The sequence below is a fragment of the Sparus aurata genome, chromosome 15, assembly GCF_900880675.1.
Source record: "Sparus aurata chromosome 15, fSpaAur1.1, whole genome shotgun sequence".
Classification (NCBI taxonomy): domain Eukaryota; kingdom Metazoa; phylum Chordata; class Actinopteri; order Spariformes; family Sparidae; genus Sparus; species Sparus aurata.
Window position 1 is genome coordinate 5,975,647 of NC_044201.1, and position 21,772 is coordinate 5,997,418.

The 21,772-nt window shown below is 41.6% G+C and overlaps 1 protein-coding gene across 38 annotated transcripts in view; it reads right to left on the reverse strand.

Annotated features, from left to right (window-relative positions):
• Positions 1-2,317: 2,317 nt before the first annotated feature.
• The window catches only part of kcnma1a (potassium large conductance calcium-activated channel, subfamily M, alpha member 1a), a 156,636-nt gene continuing 137,181 nt past the window's right edge, over positions 2,318-21,772 (reverse strand). For 17 of the 38 annotated variants that reach the window (XM_030441949.1, XM_030441951.1, XM_030441953.1 and 14 more), the window contains 8 exons: positions 20,292-20,405; positions 18,880-18,963; positions 16,925-17,055; positions 12,868-13,062; positions 12,283-12,401; positions 10,781-11,005; positions 9,585-9,613; positions 2,318-7,029 (listed from right to left, as the gene is read on the reverse strand). In XM_030441949.1, coding sequence (XP_030297809.1) covers positions 6,878-7,029; positions 9,585-9,613; positions 10,781-11,005; positions 12,283-12,401; positions 12,868-13,062; positions 16,925-17,055; positions 18,880-18,963; positions 20,292-20,405 — 1,049 coding nt within the window. In that variant the 3' untranslated portion in view covers positions 2,318-6,877. The remainder of the gene's footprint in view (positions 7,030-9,584; positions 9,614-10,780; positions 11,006-12,282; positions 12,402-12,867; positions 13,063-16,924; positions 17,056-18,879; positions 18,964-20,291; positions 20,406-21,772) is intronic. The other 21 variants (XM_030441981.1, XM_030441979.1, XM_030441977.1 and 18 more) reach the window with 5 other exon arrangements.

The window sequence follows — 21,772 nt, forward strand, 5'->3', positions numbered from 1 at the left end:
CTCGGAGAGAGGAGTGGGTCGATGCCTGAGAAGTCATCCTGCCTCATCATAACACCTCAGAAATTGGTGCTGCTCATGATGTTTGAAGGATTCTCAGGAGATATCTCAGTACCCTTGACATGGGTGACACAGTGTTTCGTTCAGTGTATCTGGAAGCAGATTATTTCAGTTGGAAAATTGCCGCGTTACATAAAGGTTAAAAATCCTTTAACTTTGGCACTTTTTAATGATATGCTTATCACACGGGTAAGGCTTTGCTCAGACATGCTAAAGCTCCAACAGGGGATAGAGGATTACTTTCTCAATATATATCATTTTCCCCTGGAATAACTGTATCTGTAAACCCTATCCACATTAAGATGCTACACAGCCCGATGTGATGCACAAACATTTGCGGCGCTGACATGACAGCGCGGCGAGATACCTGGTATGATGTCCTTTGCTCATCCACTGTCACCGTCTCTCAGGAGATATACGAGCCAGTGAGGACAGAATGTGATTCGAATGCTATTCCCACCCATCACTGTGGATCCCCGCTGATTGACAGCCTGACAGGTGAAAGTGATGGAGCAGCTAATAGCATGTCAGTAAACGTAAATCAAGACTAATGCCGGGCTCAATGGATAAGCGGATTGTCGCTGGAACTTGGACCGCGGGGTCACCGACCCCTCCGGAGGGTGGGGATTGGTAAAATACAATATACGTTTAGCTCAGGCTTCCCCTGGTGATAGTCAAGGTCAAGCACTGGGACTGTTGCAATTTTACAGTGCCTCTCTATTGTATACACAGCAAAGTGGTTGTGTGATGATGTGAATTCACTGATATGTATCGCGATGTAGTTGTGTTTTAAAAGTACTGAGTAAAAATAAAACGGTCATCTGTAGCGGAAGATGCTCTCAGATGCTTTATTTAAAGGCCTTATCCACATTACCTTCTTACCACCAGCAAGGAGCTACTTCATGCACACACATTTTTCAGTTAACTTTAGATTACGGCCCACAGGATACAGTATAATTCCTCCTAATTTACAGTATAATGTAAAACATATAAAATTATACCCCACTAAAGGCTTCTTACGTCTCTGATAAGTACAATGTTGTATCCCATATTGTAAGTAGGCCTTCCGGGGAAATAGACCAACAGACCTTTTTTAATTCCAATGTTTATTTTGGGAACAAACTTCTAATAGTTAAACTGCTCTCTTCAGCTGGGGACTAACACGAAAGTCATTTTTATCTGAAGCCGAACTTAAAAAGACAATTGGTGCTTTTATTACATCGCACCTTGATCATTGCAGTGCCTTTTATTGTGGTCTTAGTCAGAAAGCCATTTTTTTTGCCTTTAACTTGTTCGAAACGTTACAGAGGAAATCACAGTGAATTGTATTATTGAGGTCATTAGGCCTATAAGCTGCCTGTATAGCATGGGTGGAGATTTGGATTCAGCCCAAGTGGTTTGCCTTTTCTCATTGTTGTCACCTGTGCCCCTCCATTTCAGGTAAGTAGTGTATGATAATTCTATTAGATTTAAAAAATATTATTTTTACGATATACTTATTTTTTCTATCCAACCCCCCATATAGTCCTGTTGCTCAGTGAGTCAGTCCCAAATTCTTATCCATACACACACAGTATGTATTGGTAGGTATTGTACTGGTACACCATTAGTACAAAAACAACATTGGTCCATAATCTACAGAATTACCATCACCACCAATTTTTCTCCAAATTTGGCAAAGTTTCTGTTGTTTCAATTGAGATACATTCTGTCTGTGCAGTTTTGTCTCTGCACTGGTCAGGAGCAATACAGTTGTGTGGTGTCAAATCGAATCAAATCTGATCAAACTACACATTTACCATCCTGAACTTTACAATTCAGTTGTGTTTTATTGATATATAAAAAGGATGTGCCCTTTGAAAAGTCATATTAATTATTATATAACTATACATCATTATTATCATCTTATTCAATTTTAGCATCATTTGCATTTCAGCATTGTTGTGGCAAGTCAGGCTGGTACCTTTATACCTCACATAATGCAGGTATAATTCTATGTTTAAAAATGCAACATATAAACAAATTGACCATATGTTGTGTATGTATAATTAGCTAAGTATCTTCAGGTTATAGCTGTAAAAGTTGTGGAAAATAAAGTGTAGCATTCCCTCTGAACCTGGATGATAGCATAAATGGAAACACTACAAATATTGTATGTTATATTGTTAATTTACAGTTGAGTAAAATTACCATTTTAGAATTAATACAACAACAGTGGAAAGCTTTTCGTTGTAGATTGAATAAAGAAAGGAGAATTTCATGGTTTAGAACACAAATACATCCATTTTAATTTGAGAAAATACAAAAAGAAACCATGTACAATCTATGTACAAACTTTTTGTACAAGACAGTATATTTATCAGCAGATTATATTTGACAGAGTCAGGTAGATCAACTCAGCACCATCAAATAATCCATTTATCCATCCTATCTAGAACACATCCAAACTAATTAGACTGCTATGTCAAAGTCCTGTTTGCTGTGATGACGGTGTGCCGACAAATCCTATCTGCGATACGCAAGAGCAATGTCCTGAATTCTTCCTGAACTGATAGGCAGCCAAAAAATAAACAAAAAATTGCAAGTTTTTCTTAAAAAAAAAAAAAACATAAAAATTGCTGAATGCAATTTTTAGTGTTATTAAGACTTGAGACCCACCTCCCATCCCCATAAGTATTATATGTCCTATTATATCTAGTACAATTCCCAGCAAATAAGTTATTATATCCATCCTTTACAGCAAACAATAGAATAACAAAAATAATGCAACATACTGTAACTTGACGCATCATAGTCTTTGATTTGTTCAGTGGACAACAATACATCTGATGTTACAGGCATGGGCCTCTACGTGCATCGTTCAGTCATCCTTATCTAACTACTCTCTACATGAGGCAACCTGAGAGTCTGTAACCGAGCACACAGCGGAGACTATATGTGTGGTTTGACTTCGTCAGGCCCCTTGAATGCCACTTGTCGCAATAGTGGGACTTACTATGGGCCCTCCTTTTGACCACCTGCACTGCCTGGCACTATACTGGCATGGAGGCATTGATGGCTTGGATGTTCTCCATGTCAGTACAAGACACCGATCTCACAGTGGGAAAAAAAAGAAAAATAAAACTCTTGGACTCAGCTCCCTCAAGAAGAGCTTGTGTCCCTGAATGACTGAAGGATGCTTGCTGAACTAAACTCTTCATGGCACTTCAAAAAACACTCTAAAAACTTTAGAGGTATACAATGCAAAGACCTAAAACATCTAACAGAGACATAAACATGACAGGGTGAAGGAAGGAGAGACATCTTAGTCCAGTGTTGTAAATAATGCCAGCCTGAATGAATCGCACGATGAGGGTTCAGGTAGAAAAAGCACAGTAATCAAGTGTAATGGAAACATATGGTGCATTACTTTGTGAGTTTATATTAATGCCAGTTTGCAGCATGTGTCATTTTATTTCTGAACAATGCTATGTTTAAGTACCTCAAAGAAAATACTCTGTAAACAAATAAGAAGCAGTTGTGGCAGACCGTGACAGATGACAAGCTGACAAAATGGAATGTAAACCCTGCAATAACACAAAGTAATAAAAACAGGAAAATTAAGGATGTTGTCTCTTTTGATAACCTTTGCTGAATTGGTGCTACCTTCCATCTTTGTGATGGCTGATAAACCAGATCAAATTCTGCCTGACTTTTTACTTGAGTAGTTTCCACATTCCTCCGAGAATCCAGGATCTTTCGTTTTCAAGATTTGCCTTTTTTTTTGTTTTTTTCAACATAACAATCAGTTTGTCGATTCTATGTATATTGAGTCATTGCCGTTATCAAATGTTAATAGTTCCTTATTGTTCAGGCTAGCACGTATGCCATTAACAACCCAATTATACATACATTTTACTCACATATTTTCTGAAAAGAAATCTATTTGCTACAAAGTGTGACAACAATGTAATCACAGTTCAAAAGTTCACTTCAGGACAATGTGTATGAGGCTTCAGTACAGTTGCACCACACCCAATAGACGGACATTGAAGCTCAGATTATTTTGTTTGAAGAAAGAAATGTGGTCTATATAATGGGTTGATTTTACACAAACATATTTAGCACAATATTATGTTTTCTTTCTCATATTCCAAAATTGTTTCTATTTTTTTTCTTAAGAATGACTTTTCCTAATACAGCCTATAGAGGAGAATCACTGCAATAAACAGACAGCGTCTCCCTGTCATATTTGAAATCAGTTTTTGTGGAAAACACCAGCACACTGTGCTGTAGTGTACACACTCTCCCTCCACACTGGAGACCTAATTTAGGTCAAACACATCTAATGAAGGTCATTCAGTTCTGGCCTGCAACACAGAGGAAGCGACTCTGTGATCTTCTTGTAATTATCACCACCCTGATCTGCTCTCCATCAGTATACAACGTTTACCCCCTCGATGCGTAATTCTTTTACACCTAACTTTCCATCTGCGAGTTCGCATCTAGGCAAGCTTAGTAGCAGACACGTTATTCAGTAGACACGACTCATCTGCGCAACTAAAAGTGGCTTCAGATGAGCGGTAATTTAATTCTACAAGCACTCAACAGAGCTGAGCTGCCAGGCTGAAGATGGTGGTTTCACAATGCAAGCTAGTTTAAGCTTTATTGGCTCTAGAGTAATGCAGTTTGTTAGAGAGGGGCATAAAAAAATAATCTTTTGTCTTCGTAGGATGTGAAATAAAATGGTGATGTCGTCCAACACAAAATCCTTTGATATGTAGTTGTAATTAAAGATATTAGTTGAGTCTTGGTTCCTGTCTAGAAAAATAAGTACAAATTGATTATGTTCATGGATACAAAATAATTGTGTTTAAATGTATAAATCCAACTACATATTTGTATGAAGTTTATGTATCAGGAGGACAAGGCTTCCACGTCAGTCCTCCACCACTACCACAGCTGGATTTGGATCTTGTCAGTGCCTAAACATGTGCAAAATACACTCTCATGTCGCACACAGGCTAGCACAAAGAACACTGTTTCCTCTCCAGTGTCCTTATCAGCAGTCTGCGGCATTGTTGCATTTCCACCCAACTACGTTTGAGCATTTCCCCGTGTTAGAGGACCGAACACAGCAGCTTAACTCCTGAGAGTTTTGAGGCGTGTGACATCTGGATTGGCAACAGAGAACATCCAAGCTCTTTCCTGCCTCTCTGCCAACCCCGTGCCAGGCAGTTGCTCTGATCAAAGGAGGACCCAATTATGCCCACTTTTATGCGATACGTGGCATTTCTTTCCACAGACATGGACTTTTTTTTTTTTTTGTGTAACAGACAAAACATTCAGAAAAATGCACCACTCTTTGTGATCCCAATTCGGCCGCAGATGTTGCGGCAAAACGTCAACAGTGGGCACGCAGCTGCTGTTCGTGTTCGCTCAAACATAGTTGGGGATTTAGGTTTTTGGTTTTTATGCAACATATATTGTTAGTAGATCCAAACCCTCTACATCTTCCGATGCTTTTTTTCTTTTTTTCCCAGCATGACTTTCATTTTTTTAGAGCCGAGATCCAACACGCTGTCCCTTCAAAGTTGCACTGTCACATACAAGCCGATGAAGGAGATGACACCAGAAGGACAAGTGGCTGCGATGCACACACACACACACACGCACGCGCACTCACACGCACACACAGCTTGTACATAACACAAATGCTCCTGAACGCGTGAAGGACAGGGTAGGTTGTTCTTTTCCATCCTTTTCCATGTATTCGGGTTGATCAACCACGCTGCATCTGTTACAGAAGGGGGCTCAGGCACGTATCATGCGATAGGAGCTTTAAAACAGAGTCACAGGCTTTATGATCTGACGTATCAGCAGAAGACGTGTAGGTACAGGGTTCTCTTTCAGCCAGCAAACACCAACACTGCACCGATCTCTGAGTTTTTTTTTTTTCTTTTTTAGACTACTGTTTTGCAAGATGGTTTTGTTCTGCAGGACTGGAATGCTCTCACTCAACATGACGAGTCAACGGTGAAGTAGCAAACCTCAAGCAATGACGTGATGCAACACAACCTAAGAACACGATTAGTATGCCTCCTGAAAAGCCAAGCAGCCCTCCCTCCATCCCTCAGTCCTTCCCTTTCCTTCCTTCCTTCACTTCTTCATCTCCTCGGCGACGTTTTATTGAGGGGGAATCTGATGGTTCCAGTTGTTCTGTCAAAAGAAACTTGTTCAGTTTTTTTTTAGTGCAAATAGAACAGAAGCGGACGGGAGATATGAAGCCGACGAGCCCAGCCGCTTTGACGCGACGCACCTGGGCGGATCTTTGGGTGATGATATGATCAGTTTATCGCTGCAACCCTCATCCTCCGATAACCAGCCACCTTAGCCATGGAGTCTGGTCACACGAAGAGGTGAACTATTGCAAAGAATTACAGGAAGTACTCTTTTTTTTTCTGTCAACTCTTAAAATAATTCCAAAAAGTGCTAGGGGGAAGGGGCTGTACAATCCTTATTTGATTGTCATTATGTACATCACTATGGATACATTAATAAATAAAACAATGTCCAAGAGCATGGAAGTAACATTAAAGGTATACACATAAGAGGTCCCTTCCAGTTTGGGTTCCTGTCCAACCCTCGATTAGAAGAATGCGTGAAGAGAAATGTTTCAGTCTTCAACATCCCTATCCCCATCATCCTCATCATCATCATCATATCATCATCATATCATCATCATCATCATCATCACCATCACTCCTCCAAGGGTGATCCCTTCCCATCTCCTTTGAAAGAGCGTACAGATGTCTGGTGAGTCAGCAAGAAAACCCTGTGTTCAGCATTCATCTTCAACTTCTCTGATTGGTGGAATCAGACTACTAGTGGATTTGTATTGGTTGACTTGGTTGGCCATGTGAGTGCTCATGGGCTTGATCTGAATGTTCCGTGGGTAGGAATTTTCTGGTTCATCTGTAAACCATTTCTTTTCTGAAGAGAACAAGGCGAGAGAGGAAGAAGAGAAGGTAGAGTTAGTCGGGAAAAGTATACAACACAGTCTCACTTGTAACCACACTGCCTCAGTTTAAGTGATAGATTTGCATGGCATTCTTTGTCATTAGCGTCAAACTGTGGGGTCCCGTTTAAGTTTGCGTTCTGGTAAACTGAGCCAATTTGAATGTCGTGGCGGTGGTGAGTAATCAATCCGTGTAAGTGGACGGTTATAATCTGTCAGGATTAGAACACAAATCATCCTCGTTCGGTTCTAAACTGTTGCAGGGTCAGGTCTTGTTTTTTCCCCCCCGCCGTCTAGTCCCCCAGCTGGTTTTATTTTTCCATAGTTTTGAGTGAAATTTTTCATGCCATCTGAATACAATAAAGGAGAATAGAACTGAGTGTGTGGTGCTCGCTGCGACTGTTTTCAATGCGACTGTTTCCTCAACCCCTTACAGTTTCCTTCATGGGACATTTTTTTTCAGAAATAAAAATGCACGGCGGTAAAAGGCAGGGGGCAAATCATTTTTTTTAATCTATGCCATGAATTAAACCTTGTATTAACGGCTAGCTTCCAGCACAACACAGAGCGCCTTTATAAGACAATTTTGCATGTCGAAAAAAGTCTCAGTTTGTTGAAAAGATGGCAAAATACCATTTGTGAGCTCTGTGAGAAACCGCTTGGGGAGCTACGTCTTCTCACACAATATACATCACCACCACTAAACATGGCGGTCATTCTTGGCACCGAAAGAGTATGAAAATCACAACAAGTCTGGCCAACTGTTACAGTTTCCAGTCTTATACTATTAATCATAAAGTTTGAAAACTCTGAACAGTAGTTGTTTGGAGCAAATAAACATGGATCACAGAAAAATCACCAGCTCTCAAATTTGTATCTCCGCCTTCTGTCTGACCATACTCTAAACACGGACGCTGTTTCCATAAACTGATACGGCTGTTTTAAAACGCTTTGAGCACCACATACGCAATCCCAATCACTTTCATTATGTCTGGGCGGAGGCAGAAATCTCAGCTATAAATAACTCTAAACCTGGAAAAAAGAAATGTAACTATTGCAATGACAAGGTACCGCAAAATTTGAAGGTAGAAAAATGTTTTTCCTCATTCAGGTGAGCTGACCCTGTAAACTTATTCATGACACCACGTCCCAGACAGTCACATTTCATAGTAAGCTCTATTGTCATGCCGACATTCATTATGTGAGAGAGGAGATTTGAAAGATTTGGATGTGTCGTTTTAGAAAGAATCTCTTCGCGTTAAAGTAGGTTATGAGAGCACTGTTTCCGAGGAAAGGTAAGTGTGTGTGTGTGTGTGTGTGTGTGTGTGTGTGTGCCGACTGCTGTCAGAAGTTTGTAAACTCTCTCCCAGCACTTCACAGGCATCTGCAATGCCATTCAACATGTCACTTCCTTTTGGGGGAAGTTGTAATATCAAATTTTAACTTTGCTATGTGGAGCAAACTGTGTGCGTGCGTGTGCGCTCATGTACATGCAGGGTGGCATGTGCGGCGATTCATTTGTGTGGTCTTTGCTGTGTGTGTGTGTGTGCGCGCGTGTGTGTCAGCAAGCTTAAGGCTGCGGGGCCGTGTGTTACAGCACAGGCATTTGATGTGTAGAATTGTGCCCGAGGTGAAGCAAGATGTCTGCCATCTCTCTCCAGAGTCTGCTGCTGATACGGTGAACTTAGTGATGTCGCCTCAAACCACCATATCAGGTGCACAGGGTTACGAGGAGGAAACTTACAGACTCATATCCCTCTTCAATTTAGACTTTCAATTGGTCACACCTCCCACTTTCTTGGTGTGACCGATGGCACAGGGCTGGACACACTTTCTTAAAGTTGTGTTAAGGAGTAAGCAATTGGGCTGCATCAGGGGGATTTGAATCAGCCTGACCTACATGTGGGCTGCGATGGGGGGGCTCGTACAGTCGGGCAACATGTCGTTACTCTGTGATTTATGCCGATGCCAGTGCAATAATTACCTAGTGTACCCACTGAGAGCATAATATGGCAGGTAAAAGTCTGCTACAGTCACCAAATAGCATTCAATAGGAGGGAAGATGCGCAAACACACAGACCTCTCACACAATGCAAACCATCTCAAGTTGAAATAAAATCATAAAAAGGCATGATAAATGACGGAAAGAAACCATGTGGAAAAAGGATTTGTCCGGAAGGGGGTGGGGGGGGGAAGAAAACTCATATCATCAGGTGAATTACTGAGGTAGAGGCTAAAAGAAAGGAGGGGAGGGGCAGAGGAGGGGGGAGGGGGGTTCGTCTCAACCTCATGCAATGTGGAGATGGTCCTGATCATGGCAGGGAGGAGGCAGGAGCAGCAGCAGCAGACATTTTGCTTTCGAGACGAAAGCAAAACTTAAACTGAGGCATGGTTTACTTAACATCTGAAGAAACGTAATAAATAAAAACAAACTCCCCCTCGTCATAACAATATCCACGGGGGACATAGTTATGATCAGAACCCCCAGGTAAAAGGTTGCTAAGTCATGCAGAATCGTTAACTTGCATACCTTGGCCCATTCTATTCATCCTTGTAGCACTTCAGAAAGAGAGGTAAGTAATCTACTGTAAGTGAGTAGTATTTACAGTCCATACACAACTAGAAAATGACTACCAGTCCAGTCAAGGCTTACATAGTGTTAGGCTACATCATACATCTTAATGTTAAGATGTATTGAGGGCTTATCATCTAACATTTAATAACTCTTAAGTACGATTATAACAAATCTGCATGCTTTTAGAGTATGTCACCAATTCAAAGTTCAGTGTCCTTATTCTCCCATATAAATTGAATCCATAGTGTAAAATTTGGGGGGGAGAGAATAAGGTGTATTTCACGTGAAGATCAAAGTGTTTGAACCAAATTCAAAATAATCTTAACAGAACAGGAAATAAGAGCCTGCTAAAGAGGGCTACCAACATGGACATGCAATAAAGCAGTACAGATGCACCATGAGTGACAAAATACTAACACTGCTAATGGGGGATGATCTTATGAGTAATCAGTAATGTTAGCCAAAATGTGCTTTATGATCAAGCTACAGCTACGGTAACGGTTAATCACAACACAATACATCCATGATCTGGGCGTACTGATCATGAGCACTACAGTAAATGTGCACAAATATCCAACAAACAGTTATTTTACTCCACAAATATTCAGGGTTAGGACACCAAACGGTTAAATATCGAGACAGATACAACAGGTAGACCCAACAACAAAGTGTGTGTGTCGTGTCGAATCGTGTCGTCTTATTTGGCGGTGGTTGGGGCCTTTTACTGTAAGCTTTTTTCCAACCACACTGCCATCCAAACAGGCGGTTTTACTGTTTACACTGTCACAGACTTCATTTGTGAGGAAAGAGTCTCAAAAGTCTTTGAGTACAATAGATGAGCCCAGCTTTCCACAAAGTGAGTTTACCAGTTTTAATGTCATGTTATGATTGCTGTGATGCGAGAGTGGAGACCACATGCACATGATTATGAAGGAAACGCACAGAACACGCCGGGCATGGACGCAGAGCACGAATCACACACAAACAAACCACAAACACACAATACACAGTGGTTTTTTTTTATCAGTGCATGTGTTCACCATTTTGCACACAAACACACGCACACACACACCTACAAAAATACAGGTCAGGTGTAAAAAAACACTAAACATGCAGGACTAAAACGCCACAGGTCGCTCGAGCGCACGTACTTCTGTTTGTCGCGGGCCTCCCGGGTCTTACTGCTGCGGTTCTGCCGGTTGGAGGGCGGGATGGAGTGGACTGAGGAGCTCTTTTTGCTGGAGGAATGGGAGGAGTGGGACGAGTGGGACAAGCTTGTCCGGGACTGGCCTGCATTGTGGTCGAACTGCATGAGGCAGAAGATCAGGTCTGTGGGCACGAGCTCAAACTCATACGGTGGGTTCGTGATCACATACCTGCCCAGAAAAAAACAAATGTTTGCAGAGATTAACATTCCATGACGCTCGTGGGAAGGCAACAAACAGTGAAGGGAAAAGAAAGAGATCAAAGTAAAAAAGAAAGAAAGGCTTTTATTGAGTTTAGTTCAGAGCTACAGCATTCAAAGGAGAATTATGTATGGATGTACGAGAAGAAATGAATCAAATCTTTCAAACCATGTCTAAGATTGCACAGTTGCACTCTATTAGACATTAAATGTGTCTCATTGTACTGTATATTTCATGTTCTTGACTGTGAGTAATTAAAATAACACTGCATATATGTATACATTATAATGGAAATTAACCTATTTAACAAGAAGCTATTCCATGCATATTACATTAGGAATCGGTTAAGATGGAGACACATATGTTTATTTAACAAGACATAATTAATTCAGTTTAATATTCAGCAACAATTATTTCACACAGGTTGCACCAGTTCGCCGGATATTAAAAAGGACACAATCAAATAAAACAACTATATTTTTATTAGAAAGCTAGTGGGTTTACAGTGTATGGCTGTCATTGTAGAGTATACAGGACTCCAGGTTAGAACTATTTTGGTTGCACATGCACCCAAAAATCTGTCAACTGCGACTTAAGATTTCCATTGGTGTGCCTGATACTCAGCATTTTTCAATTCAATACAAATATTGCTTAACAAAATCTCCCCGGTGTATAGACAGTTGGCTTTTTAGCAAATATTAACATGTCTTCTGTAGAATCTATTGTAAACTTTTATACCAATTCATGTTTTTTGTTAAGTTACTTTTTACTACTGACAGTCGAGTTTGCTGCAATTTGTTGTAGCAGCTTTTGTGATTTAAACAAAGAAAAACATGTATCTGTATTTTTGTAAGTGCTTATAGTCATTTACATAATATCTTCAGAAAGTAAATTAAAATGTATTATTGGGTGCACCTACTGTACATGTTGTGCTGCAACCAGTGTTAAAAAAGTTAGTCTGAAGCCCTGGCATTTAATCAGTACATTCTGTATTAGAGAGAATGCTGTAGTCCCAGTTTTACTCCTAACTGTCAGTTTATTCTTATTCATTAGAATATTTATTGTATATATTTTATTGCTTTAATTTGCTTGTCACTCATTATTTTTGTGATTCATATGAAGTAGCTGCTGCTACACTGTAATAAAATACTCAATTATTACTAAAATACTATCTTTAACCCAAATTCCTCATTTTAGAATGGAAAAGAAATGTGTATTCTGACACAGGGTGTAGGCAGGAACTGTACCGTTTTGTACACTGGCTTGGTACAGTCATGTGAGCGTCTCTTAATCTGTAGATTCCAAAACACAGCATGTTGTACGTCTTCAATGCCTTGCAAAATAAATCCCCGTAGCAGCCGCCATCCTGCAGAGAAAAAAAGAGAGGAACAGAGACACTGTCAGTGCGGTCAGCCTGATGATTCGGATCTCTGAAAGTGGATTTTGTAAAACTGCAGTGAAAATTCAATGCTCTGCATTGCTTTTTCTTGTGAACGAATACCAACTGTTGGCATCGCAGACTGTAACAATCAGCAGTCACTTCAAATTATGCCATAATTCATCAAAGAGAAAACAAAATTACTTAAGTATTGAAAGTATTCTGTAAGACAATAAAGCTTCAAAAAACAAGGTTGGAACCAATTAAACTTGGAATTTTCTTAGTGGTGTTCATTGTTTTCTTTAAAACCCTCTCCCCTCTCCACCCACTGAGGCCTGCTTTGCGTGATCACTGTTCTTCACATCGGATTAAGGATCGCGAGGAGCGGAGGCGGCCAGATGTGCGCTGCTGGGAAGTGCCAAAACGTGTCATCTCCGCTTAAACATCCACTTACCCCCAAGTCGGCAAATGGCCCGTCGTAGAGGGCTAGCTGGGCGACGCGACACCTGTCTCTGTTGGCCAGCGTCTGCGGTGTGCTATAGCCTCCTCTGAGAGCGTTCTCCTCAGCCAGCAGGGCCTCCAGCTCTGGTGTGGCTCCCCCTGTGACCAGCGTCCGAATCAGCGTGAGGATGTTATCATTGAAGTATGTCTGGGGAGAAGAGAGTGGGGATATCTGTAAGCAGATGCCATTAGAGTCACAAAGCAGGGAGGTGGCACATGTGGGAGCAAAGCACAGTCCCTGTTATGTTGCCCCTCAGCCTGTCTCTCCACATAGAGCTGACAGGGAGGTGAGGATAAAAGCCGTGGAAGACTACAGAGAACTTTCTGTCTTGTGCACCTTCTCTATAATGGCATTTCTTCGCCGTGAATTTTATTATTCGACCTTCTTCCTACATAAGCAAAGGTTGTTGCAACATAATGTTTCCTGGGGAATATCCAGACAGGACAGTAAAACCACACCAAATCAATATTTATCTGTGTCACGGATCGGTATGTAGTGAAATGTTACACTGATATGATCCAACATTAGATCCATTCATAAAAAAAAATGGTAACACTATATTATAAAGGTTAAAATCATATACTTAAGTAATAATTAACATGATCATTAGCATGGCGGATAATTTGACTCATGAATTAATGCATGAATCTCTGTTGCTAACAATTAACAAATGATTAAGTTATTATATAATGCGGCTATTAAACACTTAATACATCATTAATTAAGGGATGGTAATTGACACTTCATATTCTAATTGGCATGCAAGTTGGATTTCAGTTATACAGAAGTGAATTCATGTAATGTTACGTATGTATTTATGTTTTATCTGAACATGTTTGCATCTGCTGACCAGCTTGATCTGAAATAAACAGCTCCACATTTCTATGAAAATGGTTTCAATCAATGTATGAAGTAAGTGTTGAGTAATTACATCAAGTGACAGTGACATGGCCATTTTGTAATGGTTAGCAACATGAATTCAAGATATATTCTGCATTAATGAATTGATTAATTCATCAGGAATTATTTTTTATTTTTTAATTTCATTATGAATTTGTATTATTACTAGGTGTTGGTGAAATGATTACACTGGACTGAGGTGAGCATGTGTGTGTGGTGGAAATGACGTTTCAATATGAGTGAAGCAGTGATGAACACGGATGTCTTTGTGGACAGGAGCTTGTTAGCCTCTCTGTGCTAGTCCTCAGGCTGCAGCGTCGCCTTGTGTGTGTGACTACTGTGTGGTCGGCTTGCATCTTTAACACTTTTCCTTGCTTTTGTCATGCGGTGTTTTTGGTCGACAGTATATCCTCAAGTTTGGGCAATAGTTCTCCACTGACGTCTTCTGCTGACTGCACTACCCTCCTGCCGGTTGTTGTTCCCAAACCAGTTCACAATACGGATGTTTATTCAGGAGAGAAATGTTAGAATTTTCAAATGTCCGTTCCCCTACCCTGTTTTGGTTTGAGACCAGATCTATTTTTCAAAAACACCCTGCGTATAAAAACTGCATGATTATGCATATATCATTAGACATAGGCCATATTTCCATTTTCTTATAAATTAATTGAATGACCCTTTAGTTATTCACTGTGAAAACCTGTGAAAAAGTACAACTTTGATGCCAATATGTGGGATCATCACGTTGAATAAAACAGGTCCTAAACAGCTCCCCTGCAGGAACACTGTTCTACACACTGTATGATGTCCGCTTCCCTTCTGAAACAACGATTTGACTGCTCTCTGCGGGTGTCAGGTTCTCTTGTCCTTCAAACCGATCAGGAGCTGCTTTTGCCGCGTGTGAAGACAGGCGATGTCACTCGGCAGCAGGGCCAGAGTGGCAGCTCCTCTCCCCGGGCCCCTGACAGGCCTGCAGAGCCTCATGATGGATGAGCACTGTCCATTAGCTGGCTTCACCTCTGACCGGTGCCAGACTACAGCTGACGCCTGCTCTACTCCCTGCTCGGCTCGGCTCTGCACGCCCCTCTAACCCCTCACTCACAGAGAGGGCTGCTGGAATTAAGCCATCACAGCACCAAGGGGAAAACTACAGTTGGTCATGAGAGCGGGGAGAGGAAAAATGAGGTGTAGTGGAGGGTTTTTTTACCCTCCCTAACCTCCTCCTTTATCTTATCTCCGGTGCAGCAATGACACTGTCAAAAGATGAAAGAGCGCTTCTTCGGCCTGTTACAGCCAAGCTGGTGTCATCGCCATCCCACTAACCTTCAACACTTACTTTGTTAAAACATCTAATGAGGCTCTTGAAAGTTGAATTTGTGATACTTAGGATGAGGAGTGATGCCAGCAACTTCCCTTTTGATGTCAGTGAAGCTGGCAGGCATATGTGATGAATGTACTGTATCTTTTCATTTACCAACTACTGCCTACTTGAAATGCCAAAATGTGCATCTACTGAAATCATTGCTACACATAATCTCTACTGGGGGAGCATTTCTGATTCAAACCAGCAGCAAAGTCTGTAAATAGTGAGATTATCTACTCGTTAAAGGCACAACGTGTAAGAACTGGATTCCTCTCGAAGGTCACCCCAAACAAATAGGAGGCAGCACATAACCAGAGTGGCCAATAACTGCTGCTCGCTATTCTCTTTGCTGTGGTTCTCTATGGCTTAAGGTGCAAGCTGCCATTAGCTAGTTAGCTCGGTTAGCTGCGCAGCTAGTGGCCAAAAATGACTCGAGTCCCCACACACTGGAAGTTAAGAGCAATGAGTGTTGGTGTTGACGCCAAAGACAACGGAATCAGGCCTAGCAGCCTCCCAGATCTGGTCCCAGCACAGCTTCAGAGACTAAAAGGACAGTCTGATGACAGGAAATACAGTGCCAGGTTAATTTGACGGCTCTAATCAGGACTCCTGGATGAAGACGCGGCTGATAGGATCATATGTGATGTGAAGCAGGTTTTCTTAACAAGCCATTGTTGCTGATTGTTGTAACAGTGGAACAACAAAGCAGGACATTTTAAAGTAGTCATGTTATGCTCATTTTCAGGTTCACAATTTTATTGTAGGTTACTACTAGAATATGCTAAAAACAAAAATAATTTATCATACTGTTCAGTGCAGCAGTACTGCATCCTCCCTCTGTCTGAAACACTCTGTTCGAGCTACTTCTCTTTAAGGCCCCCCTCCCAGTGTTCTCTGATTGGTCAGCTCACACACGCCTGAGCCAGCACTCAGCGGGTCTCCAGTTGGCTCTGTTGTGTTTTCAGTTCATGTTGGCTTCACATCTACAGTGAATATCGGCATAAGCTATGAAATGTGTGACATAGTAAAGACTATGACTAATGACCAGGCTTTTTAACTTTGACACCTTTTACATGCACAAGAAAGGATATAGCACAATGAAGGAAAGGAAAAAAATTCAGTTAAACTTAAAGTTAACCTTTAACTGAGTTTCATTTAGTCTCTGTCAAATTTGATTTACTTACATTTTGCCACGAGCTAAAACGGCTACAAAATGTAGGTAAGTATTTCTTTCTGAAATTTAAGCAGGAACAACAACGCTTGTATACATCTCCCAGCTGAACCTATAGGAGTCTATTCAATAACACTGTCGCCTCCAGAGGTACAAAGTGGAATTACAAGACAGGATGTGCTGGGGCTAGCTGGTTAGCATGCTAAATTCAGTAGACATCTGTCTCCATTCTGGGGTTTGTGACATCTAAAGTTTTCTCAGGTCCATCCTCAAGTCTGACTCACTTGGAAGCTGCTCACCTCTTTCCCTCATCCGGAATTTCTACCAGTGCAACGGCATGCAATTGATACCCAGTGGGCACAGCATATATACTGGGAAACATTTCTCTGACTCACTTATTTCTCTCTTTTTGAAATTCTGAATATTACTCAGTTATACAGCTCAGGCACATAATCAGGAAGTCAGAATTCTAAAACGCGTCCGAAAAAATCTATTATTCTAAAGAGTGATTTTGAGGTTTTCGAAAAAAAAAGTCCTCCAACAACAGCGAGCGAGCAGCGCGCCTGAGAACTCACCGCACTCATCAGGGAGTCGAGTACACTGACAGCGAAGGCGGTGCCGCAGGCGAAGGGCTGAGTGAGGTACAGCTCTGTGTCTGGGTCGTCATCATCATCTTGGTCCAGGAACTGAACGTTTGAGTCGTTCACTGAGAGAGGGTGGAGAGGGAGTTAGAGACGGGCACTGGAAAAGAAACAGGGGCAAAAAAAAAAGAACACACACACACACACACATACACAGACACCAACACACCTGAGAGTTCAGAAATACCGAATCCTTCTGTTAAGTTACATTTGGAAAGATTTGGATGCATCATGGTAATTTGTCAGATAAGTCTCAGGTATGTAGGTACTGATTTGAGCTTGTAATATAATGCAACATCAGATGCACATTATATTTAACCTTGACACTTTGCAATTTTTACAGTTGCAAATATCTTTAAATACAAGATTAAACAGGACCTTCATCTCTTCTCCAAACAATTGACATGCTTCCGATTGACTCTAAAACACTGCAGACTGAAAATACCTTTCAGTCAGATTATAAATCATTGAGAAATATAAATCTGTTTCCTGCAATTTGTTTGTATGTCCATGTACTGTGCGACTGTTTGGAAGGCATTTTTGCATATCAGGGAACTTATTCAGCATTTTGAATATCATACCTACCATTTATATAACGTGCAGGATGCATTTCATACATTCAAACAAACCACGACTCAAGAGGAAATATTAAGTACATTAAGCATACACAGTGATAACCATTGTAGAAGTCCTCAATTATGAATCAATCCCATCATTTTCCTCAGTGGCCAATGTAGCTTGATCTTTTTTTTTAATGACAGACAAAGTCCCGGTCAAGAGACAGTGACTAGTTTGTAAATTGCATAAAGAATAAAATATGATCATTCTTATCAGACGTATTTCTCGGTGTGTCCAGTAAATATGGCAGAACAGGAGACTTCAACAATGGCTAGTATGTCACATAAGAAAACCCATGCACTTGTGAGTTCATGCTATGCTTTTCAGAGTTTTCCTCGATGAATGCGTTTGTCACACCGTCATCTTGGTGAAAATACATCTCAACTATTTACCTGTGTCCTGAAAGTCAAATTAAAGCCAGGTAACAACACACTTAATAATAACTCAGGTCTGTTTAAATGAACTTAATGGCACAGTGGGAATGAAAATCAAAAATCAAAATTGAAATAATAATAATAATGATAATAATAATAAGGATGATTTCTGTGTCTTTGTGTATGGCGTAATTTCTGTAGCGCGTCTTTCTCCTTAGACTGTATTGCTAGCCGCGGCGGGCAGCGAAGGGTCTAAGAACCAGCATTGCTTGAAAAACGAGCATCCCACAAGTTTTTTCTCTCTGGCTCCTCCGATATCTGAGCTTCAGAGATATGGTCTGAAGGAGGGTAAGATAGAAACTGGAAAATAAATTTAAAAAATAAATAAACAGCTTAAAAGATGGTTTGATCTTGAGTTTTTGTGTTTTTTGATATCTGATTTCTTCCCAGGCTTCCTGTGCGCTGTGGAACAGACATGTCAGTCAAAGAGACAAGGGGCTGATGCAAACGGGCCTGGGCCAAAGGAGTGAATTGGGGTGGGTGGGAGTGGAAGGCAGGGGGGGGGGGGGGGGGGGGTGGGGGCGGGGGTGGGGGGGAGGTTTGCTATGAAAACAGCCACAAGGACAGACTGAGCATGATCAAAGGCCTAGTGATGCTCTGCAAACGCAACTGGAGGAAAGAGAAAAAAAAATACCCCAAAAAGAAAAATCATTAAAAAAGGGGGCCAAAACAAGACAGTCAATTTCTACCAGAACGAAGAATAAAAATGTGTTCAAAGTGAAGCCATGGGAGCAGCGAGGGCCTTGACTGCAGCCAGATAAATCAAGACAAGCTGATGAGGAGCAGAGCAGCGGAGCGAGGGAACGGACGGCAGCAGAGGACAAAGGCTCGGCTTACCCAGCTCTGTTATCATTTGTATGTTGGTTCCACTTTTTTTTTCCTGACTGAGTGAAACCAATGGCAGCAGTTTGCCAGGTTTAGCTAATGGTGATGAGGCAGTGCAAGGGAAGGGGGAGAATGGTGTCGTTATTGAAACAGTTTGCAATAAAGGCAAATCGCTGTGTCAGGCTACTGGTGTCAAGTCTGGAATTACTCTGAGACATCCACGGCTGTCCGGCACCTAAAAGTAAAGCGCCCTGGATTAGAGTGCGCGGCGGGTACAAAGCCAGGGCTGTCAGGGCGCCATACCGCTACAACAACAATAAATTATTTCATGGTGAGACGGTGAAAGGGATAAACATGGTCTTATCCTCAAACACACCAACTGTACTCGCCACGCAAACAAAATTGATCATGCAACTCGGATGAGACCTGTTTTCATGCTTCAACTTGACTTTCATCTGCTCCTGGCGCTGAAAACTGGCCATGTGACAATGTAATTACTGTATGTGGTTCCAGCGAGACATGGAGCCACCCTCTCCTCTCCCGAAGGGCAATGTTCTCACATCTACTGTTGCTGTAGCTGCGAAACACGTTCGGCGCGTTACAGTACGGGCAGCCACAGGCACAACCAGAGAGCTTTCCAGAACAACAACTAGCATCTAGTTGTGTTGATTGCGCATGCAGTCAGCGGGTCTAATGGCAGAGCCTCTCTGCAGGTAATGGCTGGCCCGGTTACAAGTAACATTAGGTAGCTCCTTTCTCTCCCTGGCCTTTTCTTAGCTGGCCTCATGCTCCATTGCTCCCTAATTGGGTCAGGGGAGACAGAGTAGCCAGTCTCCGCTGCTTAAGAAGGCCCCTTAGAGATCTGAAAGTTTCATGAGTCCCCACCACCAGAGGGAATACAGCCACTGCCATTGTTATTAATAAATGGACCCATTTTGCAACCCAGGCAGTTTTTTTTTCTTCTTTTTTTCCACTACCCTTTCACTCCCTTTCCTTTCTCTCCCTCGCTCACGCTCTCCATCAGACTGAGTTTCTCCTGTGCATTAGTGGACAAATTGCGGGAGATGTAGCTACAGTCCTTAAAATGCCCCGTCTGACATCCTCAAGTTACGGTCGTCCACAGAGCAGAGATATGTTCCAGTCCTTATCACCACACGACAAAAGCCGGCCACATCCAATAATTCACATATGACAATGAGCTTTTTGACAGGCAAAACTACCGACACCATGAAAGCGAACGAAAATTCCACCGCACACATTCTTCCATTTGACCTTGAATGGGTAGGAACTTTTTGCGACAGCAGCGCGACGCCTCGGTTTTTGGGGATTATCAGCTCTACGTGTCTATGTCTGCTAATGAATGATGACTTGTTATTGGGTATGCCATGCAACATTTCATTTGAGGTGGGCGGGGACGGCTTTACCTAGTTCTGTGATGATGGGGATGTTGGATCCGGTGGTGACAGAAGCCTGACGCACAAAGCCATGTACTGGACTGCTGTCTGGAGATGACCTGTCCATTCCAGGAGGCGTGAAACCTGAACAACACAAACGCACACAGAAATCAGAAAGTGACATAATAGGGCGGTGGCTACAGTGACAACAGGGGCAGTGAGGTTAAGAAAAAAAAAAGGGATTAGAGTCTTTGGAACATTTGGGATGCCTTCTAACCTTGTAAGATTGATATATCTCAAATTAGTTCAAAGTAGAAATACCACAGTGTAGAACCCCGTTTCCAGTTTAGGTCCAGCATTTAGGTATAAGCATCAATTTAAGAGTTATCAGTTCATCAAAGTGGATATCTTTTAAGATGGCATCTAAGGGGAAGATCAAGCAATTTTACTTTTAGCTTTAGCTAGGGCTCGCTGTGGCTATCTCATTGGCTAGCTTTAACTTAATGTAGCTCTTGTTGTTTTAGCTGGGCTCCCAGAGATCGCATGAGCCCACAAATGACACAGACTGCAGTGACTGCACTCTGTATAGTAGTTAGCCCGATACACATTTCTATGACAGAATAATCGAGAAAAAGCCTGATTCTCATCCGAGGTCCTTGTTTGGTTTTGTGGTGCAGTACTCTGCATTGCATTTTTTTCTAGCAAAAAAAAAAATAAATACAATCCAAGCAAAAACCTGTATGTCTCATAAGTGCTTCACTGCAGATGTATCATAAGCACGAGGCCGCGACCTGGAACTCGGTATCAATACCATTATACATAGTGCATGTCAGCTCACTCAGCACGCAGTCGCTGATGTGTGCTTTCTGTGTCATAAGTGTGTGGATTGTCAGAAAAAAAAAAAAGTGGCTGAGTGAAGAGAGGCACCTGCCTAAAAACTACAATGAAGACGCCGTGCTTTTAGGGGTCAGCTACGACATATTTAGCATTCACGTCCCTCCATCAACGGGCGGACATAAATTTTATATGTCGTTCATTTTGTTACAATAAACTTGGTGAAGTGGATCCTGAAAACCTTTTATCGGGAATGGCGTGGCGGAGAACCATGAAGTACAAGTGCAAGTGACAGGAGTGTGAATTCACATGACTTCACATTTTTGCATTTCCTCAAAGTGACAAGTAAACACCTTAAATCTGTAATGCTATATGCATAATGCATCAACTGTGTTTTGACATCCATCATTTAGTGCTGACTACAGCAAAATGCCAGCGTATAGTGCCACCACCAAGAGAACATAATGCAGGGAATATATTCAGGTCACAAAGTTTTAAAAGGGTTGCAAATTCTCTGCGTATGTGTGTGTGAGTGTGCCTTCCCTGTCAGGGAACTCAATGAGCTGTTTACATTACAAAAGAGATCTCCCAGGCCTTTGCAACGGAAAAGACACCAAATAGTTTAGTACACAGTGGGAAGCACACACTGAACTGAAGCATGGATAATCACAACTCTT